The following is a 22,217-nucleotide window of genomic DNA, read 5'->3' as shown; positions in this document are numbered from 1 at the left end:
CGGGTATTGGATACCCGATATCCAAACCTGAAAAAATCGGATAATTGGATACCTGAAATTCGATTTTTCGGATATCGGATCGGGATCAGGTAGTGAGAATTTTAGATTATCGGGTATCAGATTACCCGATATCCGATCGGGTATACCCGAATTATCCGATTTGTTTTCTAAAATTAATAAATTACTCCATGTTTTATTATAATTAAATGTAATTTAATTTCTTAACTACAGTTTAATTAATACTTAATAGCTAGCGCATAAGATATGCAATTTAATTTTTAAATTATATTTTAATTTCATTAACTTGTTATATTTTGAATTTTGAATCTTTGATGATGTTATTGTTAGATCTTGATTCTTATGAATTTTAAAATTGTGATGTTTATAAGGGATGGATGTTTGAACTTATGAATTTTGATGGTTATTGACTTATTGTGGATGGATGAAAGTTGTTAATATAACTTATGAATTTTGTATTTTTTAAAAATTTGTAGTTATTTTCTTTTAAATTCGAACTATTACAAGAATTTGTATTCCTAAAAGTTTGTAGTTATTTTCTCTTAAATTCGAACTACTACAAGAATTTTGTATTTCTAAAAGTTTGTAGTTATTTTCTCCTTGAATACTACTTCAACTTTGTATTAAATTCAAATTAAATAATAGTATTAAATAAATTCTAAAAGTTTATAGTTAATTTTCAAAATTAAAAATCAATATCACAATGGGACTGTGTTGGGGTTTGTTGCCCCTTGCACAGCGGAAGACTTGTACAAAACAAATAAATCAGACGTAGGATCTATTTGACCGATTATGCGATTAATCAATTCACATGTTAAACAGATAATTGCATGCTAGAACGCAAATAATTCATGCTTAGAAAAATATAAATCCTAAAACATGAATTCTACGGTTTAGAGTTACCGATTGATTCTCCAAAGAATCGTCGATTGCTCGCGCCTTCTCCACGTGATGATCTTCAATACTAGACCACAGATCTTCTCTCTGGTTCCCGAACTGTATCTCGATATCAGGGTGGGCTGATATTATCAAAATACTAGGACTCGAATAAAGAAGACAGAAGAAATCCTTCTCCAATTAGGAGAGAAATTTGAACTCCTCTAGGTAGAGGGGGACGGAAATTATGAGTAATAATAATAATGATTTCTGTCTCCTTTATTCTCCTATTTATATTAAGTTCCTTTTGGGCCCAGACAGGGATCTATGGAAGGTTTTGGATATGAGCTCCCCCAATTAGCTTTTTACTAATTAAATTGAACCCACAATTTAATACAAGCTTATATTGGAATATTACGAGCAGCCACTACAGAAGTAATATTGAACTCTCCCCATCCAAATCCGAAATTACAAGTAATCCAGGTTTCCACTTTGTTTATTATTTATTTCCCGCGTTTAAGATATAAATGTCCATTAATTAATTAATGTCTTCTATGCACTTAATTAATTAATATCTTATTAATTACAAGAGTGGACTTAGCGAGAAACACTTATTTATTATTCATAGAGTAATAAAACTCCAACTGGCCAGTTTTCCGAATAATAAAACCTTGTTCGAGTTCCTCTTGAGGACATTATCAAACGAGACTCACCTTGTGCACGTTTCAACATAATAGCAATCCTAGCACCGCTAGATATTAATCACCACTACCCAATATATCAGGATTATTGAGTTGTGAAAAACCCGCACCATTTGATAAGTCAAAGTAGTGCATAATCAATACCGTATGCTCAATGCTAACATATGTAGATTAAGAAATAGTATTTTATCAAGACCTAGTCTTTCAGTAGATAGCATAAAGACACGTCTTGCTGTTAGATCCGTTCAGTGCTATACCACACCAATGTCATCTTATTTCAGTAAGGCTTAGAAATATGCGGACTGACATTGCAACCTTTCACGATAGGTAGCCTATCTAGGTTGTGAAATTCTTCTTTTTCTTTTGCAAAGCATTGCATAGATCTGACCGTGTTACCTTAAAGTGGACGACGCCCACAACCGGTCTACTAAGCAAAAGACTTAGACTTTGTTTACTTCTTATGCATTTAAATGTTTGTAAAACATCTTATAAATGCACAAGCAAACACAATGTAATAATAATAGTGATTCTATTCGTGCGAGACTGCTCGAATAATACTGAATCGGGTTAAAAGTGGATTGTAGAGTTTTACGTATACAAGCAAGATTCTATTCGCGCGGAACTTGCTCGAAACATGCTTTTCAGTATATCAAACCTACTGGATACCCGAGTCGGGGATTCGGGTACCTGAAATCAAATTCGGGTCGTGTATCGGGTATTGAATTTTGAGAATTTTGAGATCGGATATCCACGGGTACCCAATTTGACAGGCCTACTAGCAGCATATAATGATTTCAGTTACTTAGAATTGGGGGAAATTACCTCATCTGTATGAATAAATTTTGCTTGATTATTGAGTTTTACCTTTAGAGCATCTCCAATGGCTTTAGGCCAGCCATAGGCTAGCCACTCTCTCTCCTTGCCACGTCAACAACACTAAAATTCCACCATCCACATCATCATTTTACTCAAATATACGAGACAACTACATTAAAAAATAATTCAATAAAAATAATTCAAAAACAACTACATTTACAGAATTAAATTTATGATAAATTACGGAATTAAATTTACGAGACATATACGGAAAAATTCATTAATTTCATTTAAATAAAAAAAGATACATAGATAAAAAAAGTACATAATAAAAAAAACCAGGCTTCCACACACGAGCCTCGCCTCTCTCTACTCCTCATCGCCGTCGCTGTCGTCGTCATCCTCGCCGCCGTTGCCGCTGCCACCTGGGACCTCCACATCGGTGCCATCTGAGCCCGCATCTGAGCCCCCCATCAGTGCCCTCGTGGCATCCAAATCCACCTGCATGTTGTCGAGCATCGTGCGAAGAAACCTCTTCTCCGTGGGGTCAGTTGCGGCCCTCCACTCTTGGAAGACCTTGTACATCTGTTCCCGCGTTTTTTGACGCGAGAATAAGGTGTACGCCCGTGGGGGGGGGGGGTACCGAGATGACCTCCTGGGGCGATAGGGGGAAGGATCCCCTCGCTGCCCGTTGCGCCCGCTTTTGGCCAACCGGGCGACGAGCAAAGGATGGAGGGGTCGGAAACTCCTCAGCATCCGGGGGGAGGTCGTGGGATCCGCCGCTGCAGCCGCTGTAATCGCCGGAGTAGTTCAGCTTCTGCTTCTTCGCCCACCCAGCATCGACCCCCGCCTGGAACTTCTCGGAGTCCTTCAGCTCCAGATAGCACTCCCAGAAGGTGAACTCCTTATAAGTCCCCTTCACGGGGAACTAACTCTCCGCTACCCTCCGGGCGTCCTCCTCAATCTGCCCACTAGTCATCATGCGGAGGGCGTTGGTGTACAACCCTAAAAATCGGCCGACCGCGGCCCTGATGCGTTCCCACCCCTTCCGGCACTCCTCCCCACTGTAGTACTTTCCGTGCGGGCAGTACCTCCTGTAGGCTGCTCTAATCTTAGCCCACATGTTGACAATCCGCTGATTGCGAACAACCAGCGGATCATCCAAAACCGACAACCACACCTTGGTTAGGGCGGCGTACTCATCCTCCGTCCACTTCCTCCGCGTAGGGGTGTCGTCAACAGCCGGCTGCGACGACTCGCCGACCACGTTGCTCTTCCCCTTAGTCTTCTTCTTCTTCTTTGGTGCGGCCCGACCCGCTGGAACGGGAGTGTCCGCCTCCCCGATATCGATCCCCAGCTCATGCAATGAGAAACGGTCATCCCCAATGAACTGCGTCTCCACTGGGGTCGACGTGTGAGACGAAGCCGTCAAAAAATCAAGAGAGGGACGATAGACCGTGTCCTCCCCCCCCCCCCCCCCCGGTGACCCCTGCATCCCGTGATGCATACCGGGCTGCATCCCTCCCTGCCATACCGGCATCATCCCCATCATCTGTTGCAGCATCTGCTGCTGCATCTGGGGCATACCTCCCCACCCCAGCGTTGCCTGCCCACCGCTGGCCTGCCCCCCGCCCGACATCCCCCACTGTATCCTCCCCTGCACTCCCGCCATCATCCCCATCAACTGTTGCCAAGGGACGTTAAACCCTTGGCCCATCTGCCTGCCCATCTGGCCCCATCCAGATCCCACGGGTAGGGATATCAATTGGGCTAACCCGCTCGGGTTCGGGCCAATCCCTTCGGGTTGTCGGGCTATTTGGGTGCGGGTTGTTCGGGCTGTGAATTTTTCGGGTTATAAATTTTCGGCCCTAACCCCAAGTCTTCGGGTTTCGAGCTAACCCACGGGCTATTCGGGTCAATAGTAATCTTATATGTTACTTTCTATTCAATCCAATATTCTAAATTATTAAAAAGTAGATTGTCGCAAACAGTAAAGTATTATCAAAGTAATCAAGAGAAAGAAAGTAATAGTAATTGAAAATTGAAACAAAATAGATAAACATATCGTTTAATTAATATCACACATGAATCTGACTACAATTAAATGGAAATCATGCATTTCATATAACCCTAACTTAATTTGAGAGAGAAGACATAATTACCATATATTCTTCATATCAAATGTTGTACTATATTGAATATTGATATTACCAAATATACTTCATATAATCCAAAATTTTAATTATATTTTATATTAAATGCTCAACCCGTGGGCTAACCCGCAACCCACCCGGGCCAGCCCGTATAACCCGCCGACCCGAACGGGTTAGCCCGTGTAACCCACTTCTGAATATGGGTTTCGATTTTCCGGCCCTAACCCTATAATTTTACAGGGTAACTCGGGTCGACCCGTGGGTTTCGGGCTAGATTGACATCCCTACCCACGGGTACCGTAGGAGTCTGAGATCCGCTCGTCGCCGGACTGAACTCGTTGTTGTTGTCCATCGCTCGATGTTGCTCTTGTACAGAAATTTAGAGAGAGAGAAAACTCGTTAAAACAAGTGGTGCAAATGAAACTAAAATCGCGAATATATAGTTTTTTAAAAATTTCAAAAAAAATTAAATAAAAAATACCGCTGGCCGATCGCTCGTCGATCGGCACGCCACAATGGCGGCCAGCGCATCGGCGAGCGCCCACAAATCGGCGTGCGCTCACCTATTCTCTCGCTGAAAACGCGCTGGCCGATTCCAATGGTTCGGCTAGCCGACCGGCTAGCGACGCGAATCGGCTAGCCGCTATTGGAGATGCTCTTATAAAGTCGAATTTAAGGATTGGGCTGCCGGCGGTTCCCGGCGGCTGCGACTTCTCTTAAATGTTCAAGCTTGAAGATTCCAGGTGGCATATTCGTCCTGTCGACAAATCGCCTTTGGATTGAGCCTGCTACAGAATAAGGTCAAAAATCGAATTAGTTTTAAAAGTTTTTAAGAAATGTTGGATTAAATTTAACTGAATTCGTGCAAAAGTTGGCAGAAAGTACATGTCAACGTAATCTTGAAATGCCAAAAATGCCCTTCAAGGGTAGGCGGTGTTTTAGAAACAAAAAACTTAATTCGTGAATAAGTTAAATGCTAGGGTTAATAGTACTATTATTATTTTTTTTTTTGCTAGAGGTATGTGATGTTACCACCCAAAAAAGCTAGACATTAAATGTCTAGTTCATTCTAATTTCTATACAGCTAGCAAGCCTTGCATGGTGACAAAAAGGCGAAGAAAAAAAGATTGAAAATTGGGAAATAAATCCAATGAGGTGGAGAAGAATCTACACGCGCACACACGTGCATGGCGCCTCCCGCCATGAGCACGCCTTATGCACGTATTTTTGTGGACGCCAACTACCTGCATCTCTTCTCAAATTCCTCTGCCTTACAAATCGTGCTCTTCGATAGCTACACAACTCCACATTTTCTCACTGCCTCAACTGGACCACACAATTCCGACTCCGACCTATAAATTGGAGATGATATAGCATGTTTTAAATTAACACTCAAGCCATAACATTAGTTCATACTATATTTTGAGTTTTTGTGTTGCCGAATATGGCGATTGTTTGTGGCGAGAAGCTCGGAGATCGGTTGGAGGCGCCTCGACTGATTTGTGGTTTTAACCAGTTTACAACACCAGAGGGCGACGATGACGATGACGATGACGCCGACTCATGTGTCGCCGTGGCAGCCTAGCTATTTCAAATAGTCAAGTCAATGTATGATATGTAGTCGATCAGCATTGATCCGAGAGAAGAGAATCCATGATCGTTTTCATGTTCATCTATATAAATTTTTCTATGTTATAGGAGTAGTACGTTATATGAATATATGTTAATTTATTCTGGTTTGCTTGGATTTAGGCCACATTTATTGCTTATTTGAAAATTTAAAATTCTAAATAACGGGATGAGACTGCATTTTTTGGCAAGATATATGCGGTGCGGATCACCTCCCGCATCTCCTAATTCATCTTCAAATCCACAAATGTAAAACTGACATGTGGATGATCTTTTTCTATATATAAAAAGCCTATTAAAACTCAAACTATTCGAATCTTCTTAAAAAATTAAAATATTTCCAAGATTACCGCCTAAAATTACCGCCCTAAATATCACCAAAATATCAAAACAACCTTTCATCTTCATTTTCAGAATCAACCTTTCATCTCGTTCTCCATTGAAGCTTCTCCATTGAAGCTCACAATATACTATTTGATAAAAAGCATTCACAAGTAATTGCTTTGAAGCATCCAAAAAGGTAAAAATTTTGCATTTTTTTATTCTGATTTCACGTTATGGCTCAGTTGCATTTTTTTAAATGAGTTATGTTAGAACAATTGTTTATTATAGACAATTGTTTTGTGTTCGATAAATTGTTACAGATATGTATGTTCAATCTTTTAAACATAAAATCAAAATCTTAACTAAGTAGTTTTCTTTAATATGTACTTAAAGTTATATAATAGAAAAAACAGAAAGTGGCAATGTTTGGAGCTCTGAAAGTGAAACATGGTTGAATGGATTTTGATTTGTTGCATGGTTTTTTTTTTTTTAAAGAAGTTGATGTTGTTTCTGTTTACTTTTCATTTTTTATTTGTAGGTATGGATGATTCTATATCACAAGACTCTATTCCTAAGATGGGAATGGAGTTTGAAACCGAAGCTGAGGCATATGATTTTTATATGAATTATGCTAAAGCAACAGGATTTGGAACTCGAAAAATATCTGCTCATAAGGATCCAATTACAGGCAAGGCTTTGGACGTAACTTTTTGCTGTTGTAAAGAAGGTTTTAGAGCAACAGACAGTCGAGTTGTTACAGTGAAGAGACCTCGTCCTGAAATTAGGTGTGGATGTAAGGCTATGTTGAAAATCAACTGTAGATACAGTGGAGAGTTTCGTATTGTGAAATTTGTTGAAGAACACAATCATGATTTGTGTGATCCGGAACAGTCTTACATGTTTAGATGTTTCCGGCAATTGTCTAATGTTCAACAAACTCAAGTTGATGATGCTCAAAGTTGTGGGTTGCCTCCAAAGAAAATTCTGGATATAATGGCAAAAGAATCTGGTGGAATTCAACATCTTGGTTTCACTCATATTGATTTGAAGAATTATTTGAGAACTAAGAGGACTTCGGGGATTAAACAAGGTGATTGTGGAGGTGTGTTACAATATTTACAAAGGATGATAAGTGAGGATCCACACTTTTACTATGCAATACAGCTGGACGCGGAAGATCTAATTACCAATATATTTTGGACCGATGGTAGAATGATACAAGATTTTGGTCATTTTGGTGATGTTGTTTGCTTTGATACTACCTATAGAAAACATCGAGATGGTAGACCAATTGCTTTGTTCGTCGGCGTAAATCATCACAAACAAACAGTTGTGTTTTGTGCAGCACTATTATACGACGAAACAATTGAAACTTTTGAGTGGTTGTTTAGTGCATTTGAAGATGCCATGATGGGAAAACGACCAAAGACGATCTTAACTGATCAAGATCAAGCGATGAGCGCTGCTTTAGCTTCCAAGTGGCCATCTACTTACCATCGCTTGTGTGTTTGGCACATTTTTCAGAATGCAGCGATCCATCTTTCAAGTGTTTTTTCGAGTTTTAAGAACACATTTGCAGCTGATTTTAGTCGTTGTGTGTACGACTTTGAAGAAGAATCGGAATTCCTCGGGGCATGGAATGAAATGTTAGAGAAATACAACTTGCAAGATAATCAGTGGTTGGCAAGAATGTTTTCTCTAAGGGAAAAATGGGCATTGGTATATGGATGAAATACATTTTGCGCTGATATAATAACAACTCAACGAAGTGAGTGCATGAATGCTGTTGTGAAACATTATGTAAATTATAAAAACAACATTGTTGAGGTGTTCCATCATTTTCAAAGGTTGATAGATGATCGACGCGAGAAAGAAGTTGCTGAAGATTTCAAAAATGCTCAAAGTTCTCTTGTCATGACTTTTCCATTCCATCTCCTAAAGCATGGAGCTGCCATATATACACATAAGGTATTTGCTTTATTTAATGAGGAGTTGAGGAAGACATTCGAAAGCAAGATTGAGAGTGAGAGTCAACTTGGAAGTTCAAGAATATATAAGGTTAGACCTCTTGATCGGGCTTATGAACATATTGTCACATACGATTCCAGTGAAGGTTCCATTTCTTGCAGCTGTAGAAAGTTTGAATTCTCGGGTATTTTATGCTCACATAGTTTAAAAGTCTTTACATTAATGAATGTCATGCGAATACCCGATAAATATATCTTAAAGCGATGGACCAAACATGCTAAGAGTGGGATGACAAGAGTTTGCAAGGAAGGAGCTGTTGTTGTTGATGAAAAAACCCGAAAGAAACAACGATATAAAGAGTTATGTCACTCATTCATACAATTGACAGGCAAGGCAGCCGAGAGTGAAGATTGTTTTGCTTATGCCATGGAATGTCTCTTGAAAATGGGAAACGCCATTGATGGAATGGTAGAGAAGGGAAAAAGTGTTGTTGTTGAGGCAAAGAAGGTCGGAGATGTTGCAACCGAAGGTGACTGCGATGAAAATCAAATCAAAGGCTTGAAACCTAAAGGAAGGGTTACATACAAAACATGTAAGAGACCGAAGAATGCTTTGGAACAGGCTATCAGTAAAAAGCGGAAATCAAAAGCAATAAAGAGTTGTGCGGAACATGCTTCTTCTACGCGGGAGTCTGAAGGGATTGTGCTCATCAATGATGACTACAGGAAAGCTTCTTCTACGCGGGAATCTGAAGGGATTGTGCTTATCAATGATGACTACTGGAACTTATCGTACACTGCTTTTGATCCTCAAAATACATCATAAATTGGGCGTAGAAAGAGATTCAAGCTTGCTTGCAATGAAGAAGAGCAAATTATCTGGATTACTGTTTTGCTATTTTTGAAATTTTTATGCATTAAAGACCAATTGTGTTAGAGCTTGAACTAGAAAAAAATTGATGTACTCAATTAGTTTGCTGTGAACTATTTTGAAGTTTTTATGGTAATTTTGTGGTTTCATTATTTTAGCTGCTTGGTTGGAGTATATTTGAAATTTTGTTGTTGCTGCTTTGCGGGAAAATAATCTAGAAATAGTGATTCTTTAATGGGAGTAATTGATTGTGTAGTGTACTTCTATACATAAGAGCAGAGGAATTATTGTCTTTAGCAACTTTGATGTGAAGTGAATATGTATTAGAGTATATATATATATATGTAAGGAATTAGCTATGTGGCAGTGAATTGATTGTGTAGTGTCGCTCATTTCATAGCTCTTTTCAGCTTTACGCATTGCATTTCATTAAAAGCTTGGTGTTTATGTATAAAAAATGAATATTTGATGCTGGAAAGATGATAAGTAAACAGGCCTACGAAGAATGTGGAGATATGCAATGCCACTCATTAATCATTATTAGTGTGGATGCTTCTGTTATTTTCTATCAGCGTTGGTAACTCACATCTCCCAGCTTTTCTTTTCTCCTATATCCTGTGATGTATCCATGTTGCTGATCGACCTCTTAGGATTTTGCAATTACTGCTAATTTCAGTTTTCTACCGTTAGCTTTGTAGAAGTTTGAACAAAAATATGGTTTAAAATTATTTGCTGTTTTCAATATTTGAAGCAGGCAAAAAGTTTTTTTCATAGCTCTTTTTAGAAATTAATTTTCAGAAATTGTAGGAGAGAGAACCAGCTTCTCGTTAGAGAAGATATTGAGAGAATTATTTTAAAGGTTGTTTCGTTAGTTCTAAAAAATTTTAGGAGAGTTAGTTTGCAGAAACTTTAGGAGAGAGAACCAGCTTCTCGTGAAGACATGGAGAGAAATTGTTTTGAAGGTAGTTTTGATATTTAGTATAATCTTAATTTTTTAAGAAGATCCATGTGTCTATTTTTCATTCATGGATTAGAAGATAGATTTGAATAGTTTGAGTTTTAATAGGCTTTTTATATATAAAAAAAATTATCCACATGTCAGTTTTACATTTGTGGATTTGAAGATGAATTAGGAGATGCGGGAGGTGATCCGCACCGAGATATATGTGCTTGATTATATATTCCCAATGCGGATATATGTATAAAAAAACAATGCTTAAAGATATTAAGTTATTGTTGGACGAAATTAATGTACTTCAGATTTGTGTACGTATGTTTGTATAATTAAAACTCACTGAAACGATCTCCAAAATTTGGATTTTTGATATCTTAACGTATGTATATATAAGTATTTGTAATACTAATACTTACCAGAGCCCAATACCTATGCCCAATAATTAGGGAATTAATTGAAAACACGAAAATGAGCCCATAAATTAAAAAAAGAAAAAGAAAAAAAAGGGAATAAAATAATCGCTAGAAGGAGGGGTTGAACCTCCGACCTTGTGGTTAACAGCCACACGCTCTAACCAACTGAGCTATTCCAGCTTGTTGTTAATTTAATAGATTAATCTACTATTACACTTAAGTTTCTTTCTTCTACATCTCAATCTACCACAATTTAAGTGTGAAAATTAATGTGTTATAGGAAAAACTTTCTGAAATGGAACCTCAAACTACATATTGAATATCTTAGCCTATGTTTATATTATGGAATGGAGATTGAAATGCAATGATAATTCCATTCTATTCTTGTATTGGGTAAGTGCAAAGAATACAGAGTATTAGAATTGTTATTACTTAATTGATTTCATATTTATGCTTGAGAAATAAAATCTGAACAATTAATTATTTTATAATTTAATCTCAGTTTTAATTAATTGTTATTACTAAATTAATTATTACGAACATAATGTTATCAAGTTTGAATTGGATCTGTAATTGGAACATCCCTTGGAATTGTCTGTTTCCAGTGTTTAGATTTTTTTTTTCAATTATTAAATTTTTTGAAATATTAGTTTTATTATAGTAGGGGTGCGTTATACTGCTAACTATTTAAGTTGCTAATTTTGCCAACTCATCAATACAGTGTATTAAAAATGTCAACACGATTACATTAAAATGTCAACACATAATATCAACACATTATATTGAAGTTTAACAAAATTATGTGTTGACATTTTAATGTCATCGTATTGATATGTTTAATACACTGCGTTGATAAATTAGCAAGTTAGCAACTTAAGAAAGTTAGCAATTGATCATAACCCTATTATAGTAACATTTAAAAATTATAAAATTAAGATAATATTTAAATATAATATTGTTAAAATCTAAACTAAGAAGAGATGAGAATGGAATGAAATGACCAATTCTTTGTTAAACAGAAGGAATGGATATTTACATGGGGAATGGAATAGTGATTTCAAAGGAATGATGCTAAGTAAAAAATATACTACCAAGCAAAGGAATGAAATGGATGAAAACTGGTCCTGATATGTCCATTTTAAGATTTTAGTCCTACACTTTATCTTTTGAAATTTTGCATCCTGAATATTTCAACTCGTATCACAATTGGTCCTACACTAACAATTCCGTCAATTTTTAAACGGTTTTAACCCGATTTTGACCGATTTTAATGGTTTTAACATACCCATTCAGGTTAAAACCGTTTAAAAATCAGTCAAAATCGGGTTAAAACCGTGTAAAATTGACGGAATTGTTAGTGTAAGACCAATGTGATATGAGTTGAAATGTTCAGAATGCAAAAATTCAAAAAGTAAAGGGACCAAAATCATAAAATAGGCAAATATTCAAAGCTAGTTTTGGCCTCTTCTCTATTATAAATTTATAATTAAGTTATACGGAGTATTATGTTTAGATAAATTAACACCGAGGACTATATATCGCGAATTATATGAACACGTCTATCAACCCGATCCTTGAAAATATCCAAAGTAACAAAGCAAAATCTGAGTAACAACTAAAAGGAATAATTCATTAAAAGGTTCTTTGGCTGTAAATACACGAATTTTTAATATATTTTTTTTCAAGAAAAACAACCCGATCTCCGGCCTTGATGTAAAAAAAAACTGAAATGTGATGGTTCAAACCCTTTGACTTATCAAATGATATGTAGTAATTATTTGTTGTACGACTCAACACCTCAAATCAAAATTTTTGCACGATCAACATTGTTTAGTATACATCCTTTGTTTATCGCCATATATTGCATTAACAAACATATACATCAATGCTAATTTGGGAGATATTAATAATTGTGTAATAAATCAGAATAATTATAAAATATTCATGTTTTATACGCATAAGTTTTAGTTCATATACAAATGAAGAATTAAATCATATTGTGTGTTAAAACGCAAATTAAAACCGAAAACTACTACTTATAGTAAACCCTAAACCATTGGCATGATTCAAGTGCCTCCTCCCAATCATACACCATTCCAATATAAAAGGCATAAATCTGAAACCTAACAATAGAAAATCACGGAAAAAACGAGAAGCCTCCTCCCCAAAAAAGGCCTATCTTCTCAAGGAAGGCCGGTCTTTTTTCTTGAGGTGATCTGAAAAACCAATCACTATGTACGACAACCCGTGGGCCGAAGGGTCGTACTCGCCTACGCCAAAGCAGCCGCGGAGGCTGGGACAGCCACCAAAGTTGTCGGATCGGCTGAGATACGCGGCGGAGGTGGCCAAAGAGAAGTTCGAAGGTGGCGGCCAAGAAGGTCAAGAAGGGGGCTTCCAAGAGCTGGAATTGGATCAAGCTCAAGTTCCACAAAAAGAAACAACCTAGCCCATTTGATTATTAAATATTAAATATTCTATTGATCTTGTTGTTGGGAGGTTTGTCTACATTTTGTAATTTAACTTATATAGTTATGGGGGAGTGATCAATTGCTAACTCATCATTTAATTGCTAACTACAACTAATTTAAGGCCATAGGATTTTAGAAAACGTGTGGTCTACAATTTGCCACGTGTAATTTTCGTTTTTATTAATAAAATAAAAAAAGATAAAAAAAAAACGCCAAATTAGGGTTTTAGATGAAAATGTCAATATAGTGTTTCGGAAATATCAACACAATGCTTTGAGAATGTCAACACGATACTTTAAGAATGTTAACCCATTGCTTATATTGACATTCTACATGTATTATATTGACATATTTTATATAGTATGTTGACATTTCTGCTTTACGAAAAAATTGAAAAATTTTCGAATTTTTTTTCAAATTTTGACGTCGGAACATATGCATATATGATATCGTTGGAATCCTTGTAAAATTATCTTTAATTTGATATATGTTATATGAATTTAAAGTTTTGAGATTTCTTTTAAAAGTTAGTTATAACTAAACATGTAGTTAATTGACATTAATACCCCTATTGATATTTTATGGAATTAATCCTATGGCTTTATTGACGTTTTTTGTTGATCGTATTGATATTTCTTAGTTGATGATCTAGGCCCTTAATTTGAATATCTAATGGCTATTATTTAGTTGTAGTTAGCAATTAGGTATTGAGTTAGCAATATACTCTCCGTTAGTTATGTACATATCATATATGTTATTTTCTATCACGAATTAATACTCGCTTTGTCAGATTTTTCAATATGTGATCTTTGAATTTTATTTACCTAAATCGTTTATGTCTTCAATTGATCGATTAGGCTATCATACATGCAAAATGTTGCGTGCATCTCGTAGTAGATTATGCATATATAATAATTAATAATTGGGCCAGTTGGATATACATGGGTACACTATTGCTAATTGGGCCAAAAATCTGAATGATAGAATATCTATCGCATGATAGTTCACCTTCGATTCGTAGGAGAAAACTTGGTGACTTTGATGAGCAAGAAACAAAAGATAGTGGCACTGTCCAGTGTTGAAGGAGAATTATGTGAGGATCAAAAGTTGCCTTACCGAAATATTATGGCGAAAGAAATTGATAGTAGGGTTGAATCTTCAATCATTTTATCAAGGAGAAAATTGAGGAAAATACTTTGCCAAATTTGAATCCTGAATACTATATGAAGGAATACCAAATCACAAATCAAGAGGAGTGATTCTCGATTGATAGACTACCTAGTTAGGATTGATACATGAGTTACAACGTATTGATTGTAAAAGCCTATAAATCCATGTAAATCCCCGTTGTAAGTTCATCAATAAAAATATGGATCCATTTATAATTGTTTATTTTTTTTGTATTTATTACAATCAACATGTTGATTCAGAATGTCCTGAAATTAGATCAAGCTTGTGATGTTTTCTAATTTATATCTCTACTTGATGACTTAAGAGTCAATGTATAGTCTTCATGTGTCTGATTCAAATACAAATTTTATTTTAAAATAACATTAGTTTGTATTGCTTTTATAGTTTTAATGCTATTCCAGCAATAGAGAACTCTCTTATTAAAAAATTATTTTAAATAAATGAAATTATAGTGTTAGAATACTGATATATTTCCAAATAGATGAATCCTATTCTTTAGTACTTATATTGTGAGGAATTATATTTCCAAGAATTATAATTTCAAGAATCATATCCTAGATTATAATTATATTACGAGGAAATAGGGTCCTATTCTAATGCTTTTAGCACCCTAATCCAAAATTAAGACTAAATCTCCACCCTTGAATTTTAAAATGAGTGGATGAGATTAAAGCTCACAAAATCTCAATAAATAGTAGATAAAATATCAACAAAAGGGTAATATCGTCATTATGTTATCATATGATAATTTTCGTGAGTGTTTTTTTATATCAACATTGTGTATTACAAATATCAACAATATGACATTAGAATATCAACACAAGGACAAGAAAATATCAACACATTTTTATTGAGATTGGACATGCATAATATTGAGATTTTGCCTACAATATATTGAGATTTTTTGTTGCATTTGTTGAAAATAGCTGCTTATCAACGTGTACGGAAATTGAAATATAATTTATCAAATTTCATCACCCGAACATCGTCGGAACATATGCAATTGAGATCTCGTTGGAATCCTTATTAAATTATCTTTAATTTGATATATTTTTGCGAAAAAATAATTTAAATTGAAAGAGTTACGTAAATTTAAAGATTTGAGATGATTTTGAGGAGAGAGAAAGTAGTTAGTTATAATTACTGCATATAGAATTTGACATTAATATCCTTTTAATTTAATTAATAATTATTTAAATTTAAAATATATTACACTTGACATTATATTAACCACAAGATCTTCTAATCTAATGGTTGAAAATTGGTCTCAATTTGGGATTGGTAATTAATTAGCAATTGATTACGTTCCTGAGGAAATATATTCAAAGAATTATAATTTCGATGCTAGTGCTTGAACTCGTGGATATTTTATATGGATCTCAACAGTTTCAGATAGCTCTTCAATTGCACAAATCCACAGTGCTCAGTGGCGAGCACATACAGAGTGGAATCAAAGATTAAAAAAAAAAAAAAAAAAGAACCCATGAAATATAAAAATGATCGATAAACAAAACATACAAAGAAAAAGTAATTAAACCCACGGTAAAAAAACGGTTGGCATCTTTCAAGAATGTCAAGATATAGGAATAGGATTTCACCTATTTAACAAAACGATGTCTCAGATCGAAAAAGAGTTCCAATGCCCAAATGCCATAAATTAAAGTGCTCTAATTTTTTCAGATATTTCTCAGCCTTGCCTAGTCGAATTAATATAGGAGGCAATTCGTGAATCGTGACAGGGACACTGAACATTATACATATATATATATATATATATATATATATATATATATATATATATATATACTATTGAAAATTAAGTGCCTAAATATCAGGCGATTATGTGATTAAAACAGACTACGTACATTATATTTTAAAAAAATTAGTGACTGAATAATTTGATTGATCGATGAACTTAACTTGGCAAGGTCACGTATCAATACTTTTTAACAATGGCGGTCACAAATTGAGTATACAATAACTTCATATAATATCATTTCTTTATTGTTTTCATGCGTACTTCATCGGAGTAACTCTGAAATGGATGATATAAAACACATTTTAAAATTAACCTGCAAATTAATAACAATGACCCCGAAAATTATAGTAATAAACATATATGCCCAGTCATTTTTATTGAGGTAAATCAACGTTTACATATGATCTTGGCGACTATGTATAACACTACATCTATGCTAGTAGAAACTCTTAAATATGGAGCATATCTTTTTTTTTTTTTTTTTAAGAAAAACACTCACATTACATTTTACATAACCCTAAACAAGTAGCTTAGGCACCTTAAATTAGGCTGCCGGCGCCACTTTTTTGGTGTCATCTCCATCATCGTCATCATCGTCGTCTCCTTCTCTACATATGCAGAAATCAGAAACTGCGGCAGCCCAAAATTCCCCAAATACGAAATTAGGGTTTTTAAGATTCAAGAGACTGATCTCCGTCGCCATCTCAATAGACATAGAGTGAACTTTACACCAGTTATGTTAGATGTGGCTCGAATGTCTTGAAGAGTTGGGGAAGAACTTTGGCCCTATTTATAGTAATTTCCCTCGGACTCAACATCTACACGGTATAATTCACTTTAGATTATATTCAAGCCCTAGGCTTCGTTCGAAATGAGCAATGCGAATACCCTATGCCCCACAGCATCGAACTAAGTTGTTCGTATCATTACAATCATCACTTGTTCGAGGGAATTTTAATTAATTTCTCGGACGATACGAGACTTTAGTTGGTCAACCAACATAGGGTGTGAATATGAACAAGTTTAATGACTTTTTTGGCAAAGGTGTATGGTATTGGGAATCTGCAATATCTTTGATGGTAGGGCAGAGGGAGAGGGAAAAAAGGCAAGAGAATTTGGGACGTGCAGCCACTAGATGAGCATGAGCTAGGGTTAGTCAAGCACGTGCTCTCCATGAATTTCGTGTGTGAAATTCCTTCCACCTCATTCCTCATTGCACACTTCAGAACCCTATTTTGTTTTCCTTAATTATGCATTTAGGCTCAAAGATCTATGCAATTTATTGTGGTGGAAATTGGAATTTGGATGATGTACGCACAATTCATGTGTTGATCTTGATTTCGGGAAAACATTGACGCGAGGCCTTCTTCATTACAATTAGGTTCTACATGGAGTATCATTTAACAAGAAAACTAGTTAAATACAGTTTTTATTTTTTTGAAGTGTCAATGTCTCTAAACTGTACTACCTCTGGTCCTCATTAGACGTCTCACCCATTTGACTAGGTTATGTTTTAAAAGATTGTTTGACTTTGTTGGTTAAAATGGGTAGAAAATGCTAGTGGAATGTGAGTTATACTTTTAATTTCATAATAAAATGTGAGTGAGAGTGAGAGTGAATTGAGTTATATTTTATTATAAAACTAATACTCCATCTGTCTCTCTATAGCTAAGTCGTATTTTTATTTCGGTTGTCCTACTATAGCAGAGTCATTTCATTTTTGGGCAAAAACAATATATTTCTTTTTATTTTACATCTCCATCCCTCTACTTTTTTCTTTTCCTACTTTATTCTCTTTTCACTTAACTCACTTTTAATAATTTTAAATCCCATGTCGAAGAAAACACCTTTACTACAGAGAGATGTATATAAAAATAGGACTCACATTCCACTAACTTTTTCTTTCCATTTTCTATTACATTTATTAAAACCTGTATTAAGTAAATTGTAGTAATAAATTTTTAGGGATAGAGGGAATAATTTCATCATATTTGGTTACACAAATTATCAAACATATACTGTAGTAATAAAAGGCTAAATACTCATATACTACTTATATGGAACCAATAACCGATTGAACACGAACTTGGGCTTATGACTAAATATCCAGTGTTTTAGAAATTTATAACTGGACTTGGGCTTTAGGGCCTAAACCCTGAACAGGAATTAAGCATAAGGAATCAATATGGGCTTACAAGTAGGGCCTGTGAATGGGCCTTTAATTTTTTTCTCAGCCCATACGATTGCAAATCGTTAGTCCCAAATTACAATGTTCGAAGAGTGTATTACAAAAAGGGATGTCATCCGATTCCTGTAATTTTATACTTTTAGCTCAAATGAAAAATACTGAAACTAAAATATGCAGCTGCAAAATTCATTTAATAATTGTGTAAATGAATGCCTATTATTTGAATTATTTTATACTACTATAATGCTATCAACTGAGAGAAGACAGGAGCTAGGAATAATGCTTCAGTTGTACATTTTCAAACAATGTTACTACTATGAGCCTAGCTACTGTAATTTTTCATTTTGTGAACGTTACAAATAAAATATTTACCGAAAATGAAAAACTAAATTATTACTGCATTAGAATAATTTTTTTAAAAATATGATAAACAGTAAAAAACGTCCACGAAATAAGAACAAGTGGTAGAATATAATAATGTCGAAAGCCTATATTATTACTTTCATTAATTTGTCTGATTGTTTTTTGAGGGATTCGAGTCTTGAGACAACAACCTTGCATAGAAACACCCAAAGCGATTCAATACAATCACCATACAACAATATTGATATTTCGAGAATTGAATTTTGCAAAAATGTACAAAACCCTAACTTGGGAAATGGGAAACCACGTGATGCCATTAAGACAAACCAACCCGACAAAGTATTTTAATTAATAATTAACCCAAAATGTCTCAAGAAACTCATATGATTCTTTATAATCTTGATGGAATTCCCCCCAAAAAATGAGTAATTTAATAATCATTAACTATTTATTATTTGATTGTTTTATTGTCCTAACACAAAGGTGACCTATGAGGAACTCTTTTCCTTCTACTCATGCTAGTGGCCATGTCCTCTCCCCTTATCTTATTAGCCAATCTTCTACACACATAAAGCCCACTCCTCTTCTTCCTCACGAACCCGGTGCACGAGAAGCTCATGTTGTGGGACCCTGATGAGCCCGATGATGAGCTCAGGGGCTCGTCGCTACTGTCCACCACGGTCGAATGGGGTGTCTCGTTTGTCGTCTCATCGTCGCCGATGTCTTGAGGGATGAAGAAGTCCGGACCAAGTTGGAGAGTCTTGCACACTCTCAACAATTGGGATAAATCATAGTAGTGCTTCAGCACAAATTCGACCTAATTATCATGCCAAACTATTATTGTTATAAATTTATAATAAAAATATTAGAAATTTAATGGCCACCTGTTTTCATGATTTTATAATTCTGAACACGTACGGTAATCGTGTGATTCAACTCATAATTACAGCGGTCAAAACCCTAGCCTCAAAAGCACCTTAATTCATGCCTCTAAAACTATGACAATTGGGATTTTTTGTATTATATAATCATACTGCCTAGTGCTTATTAGTACAATATCATTTTAAAATTCAGATAATTAAATTCCAATTAATTTCCATCAATCTCTGCTGAACTTTGCTAATTGTGGAAGCTGAATTCAAAATTCAGATAATCATTCTAGTTTACATCCATCATATATAATGTAATGAACTATGCTAATTGTTGAAACTGATGAACTCAAAATTCAGATCATACTTGCAACTTTTAACAAAATGTATTGACCTATGCTAATTATGAAAACTGAACTCAAATTTCAGTACTCAAACACTGAAATTACAATCACACAGTAGGGACTTAACATGAAAACATCCAATTAAAGTAAGAAATCACAGAATTAAGTAGTGATTTTGACTAATTAAATTATGAAAAACGAGAGATGGAAAAGCATGTACCTTGCAACCGAGAGAGCAATGGATGAAAGGCTCTTGGAGGCTCCTATCACAAGATGTACAGTAGTTTGCAGCCCCTTTGAACTGCCTATTTTGAGGTCTCTTCTTTATAAACAACACCTTCGCAGCATTGATCGTATACGCCTGAATTTCAATTCACCACACAAAACCATTAATCATCAGCATTAAATTAATTAGCAACTCAAAATTCTGATAATAAGATAATAAATAAATAAATAAAAACCTGGATGTTGGAGCAGTCCAGGAGCTTCTCAAGATCCTCCAAGCGGACGACCTCATGGTAGACGTATCTGCGAATCTGCAGAAGGCGGTGGGAGCGATGGGAGAGGACGCAGTGGGGGCAGATGCTGTTGCAGCAATCCAAGCAGCATATATTCTTCTCATTCTTCTTTGCTGCGTCGTGAATTGAGCAAGGCTCGAAGAATTTCTGCAGATACAGGGCCTCCAACCATGCAGGTTTCTCACCTCCCTAATTTCACAACAAATCAATTATACTAATATGATACGATCAATTGTCAAAATTACATACAATTATTGTTAGTAAGGGTTAGAAAGTACCATGATGATCGAGAGAACAAGCTATAGTTTGTTTGAATAATGAAAGCTCGAGGAAGAGAGGGCTTAACGGTATGCTTGCTGCGGTTATTTATGGAAATTATTTGAAAATTTACAACTTTTTTAGAAAGTTACAATGAACGAGATTAATATTAAATTAGCTTCTTAATTGTACATTTGTACTAATACATTTTATAATAGTATGTAACTTTACTCATTTATTATATACTCCCTGCATCCCAAGATAAGTGACCTACTTCTTTTGGGCACGAGATTTAAGGAATGGTATTTAAATAAGTTAAAGTGGAGAGAGTAAAGTATGAGAGAGGAAAAAGTAGAGGAGAGAAGAGAAAATAAAGTAGGAGGAGAATAAAGTAAGAGAGATGACTTTTTGCTAAAAATGGAAATAGGTCACTTATAGTGGAACACCCCAAAAATGAATATACGGGGGGAGTACTATATATATCCCACCTAAAAATCTAGCAAGAAGCATTGCACTGTGGATTCTCGGTTGTTGACCAAAATCAAAACTTTAGATTTTTAAAAAATTCCAAATATTGGATCATAAACTATATATAGTTATAACTGATCACGCTATAAATAAATTACCTACAGCTAAATTCATTCTAGAATAAAAAACTGAAAAAGAGTAAGATATATGAGGAGAACGTGGGCACTGTTCCCGTGTCACAAAATGGCCCTATAAATTAATTTCTCCTCTCCTAGTGTTAAGTGCTCTAATAACCCTAAACTAAATGACTCATTCTAGAAATAGGTGCCATTATAATTTTATTTTATTTTTGTTCTTCCATTTTTATCATTCTTTATGGATTCTAATCCCTCGATAAACATATACCAATGTGTTCTAGCAAGGCCTCATCTTGTCCTTGTAATATTTGGCTCATATATTGACTAATCTATGTTTTTGGCCGTCCCAAGTTTGACGCATTTTTTTTCCTAATTAAGTTCATATATATTTAATATTGGTCATTCGAAGTTGTAATTGACTGGAAATCATATTGAGAAGAAAATGCTACAATAAATTGATATAATAAAATATAGGATTAATAGGTTTGCAACTAAATTTATTATAGAAATTCGACAGATATTTTAGGGTATATATGATGAAAATGTCATTTCAGCGAATGCTCTTTGTAAAAAAAAAGGAAAGGAAAAAGATATCGATATACTGATAATTTTGCAAAACTTATATATAATTACTGAAGTAGATGGAATTAATGTGTTTAGATTTGAAATAATAATATACACCCTCTGTTATATTATAATTAAATCATTTTTCTATTTTAAAGGTTTCGTCTAAGTTGAATCATTTTCATAGTAATAATTGATATACTATTAAACATCCTTGACAAAAAAAACACACCTTAATTATGACGAACAGATGGAATGTAGAAAAGCCCAAATATACATCAATTTAATGAATATATTATACAATGGAAAATTCATAAGGGTAGGAAATCAAAGTGCGGTGCTTAAACTTGGTAATGAATTCATGATT

General features: G+C 35.0%; 1 protein-coding gene, 1 non-coding gene and 1 pseudogene across 2 annotated transcripts; 1 reads left to right on the top strand and 2 right to left on the bottom strand.

Annotated features, from left to right (window-relative positions):
* The first annotated feature begins 7,057 nt into the window (after positions 1-7,057).
* LOC125195082 (protein FAR1-RELATED SEQUENCE 5-like) lies at positions 7,058-9,310 on the top strand (annotated as a pseudogene).
* Positions 9,311-10,829: 1,519 nt separating this feature from the next.
* On the bottom strand, positions 10,830-10,903 carry TRNAN-GUU (transfer RNA asparagine (anticodon GUU)). The gene has a single exon. It is a non-coding gene; the product is annotated as a tRNA-Asn (tRNA).
* Positions 10,904-18,958: 8,055 nt separating this feature from the next.
* On the bottom strand, positions 18,959-20,802 carry LOC125197533 (protein RGF1 INDUCIBLE TRANSCRIPTION FACTOR 1). The gene is made up of 4 exons (XM_048096294.2): positions 20,702-20,802; positions 20,367-20,612; positions 20,126-20,266; positions 18,959-19,509 (listed from the first exon to the last, which is right to left on the bottom strand). The coding sequence occupies exons 1-4, from the start codon at positions 20,702-20,704 to the stop codon at positions 19,165-19,167; spliced, it is 735 nt and encodes a 244-aa protein (XP_047952251.1). The 5' UTR covers positions 20,705-20,802; the 3' UTR covers positions 18,959-19,164.
* Between the last annotated feature and the right edge of the window lie 1,415 nt (positions 20,803-22,217).

This window comes from Salvia hispanica, chromosome 4 (genome assembly GCF_029641045.1).
Source record: "Salvia hispanica isolate PSC_SH4W2 chromosome 4, Shi_PSC_v1, whole genome shotgun sequence".
Classification (NCBI taxonomy): domain Eukaryota; kingdom Viridiplantae; phylum Streptophyta; class Magnoliopsida; order Lamiales; family Lamiaceae; genus Salvia; species Salvia hispanica.
The sequence above is the reverse complement of the archived record's forward strand: the minus strand, read 5'-3'. Positions and strand labels throughout refer to the sequence as shown.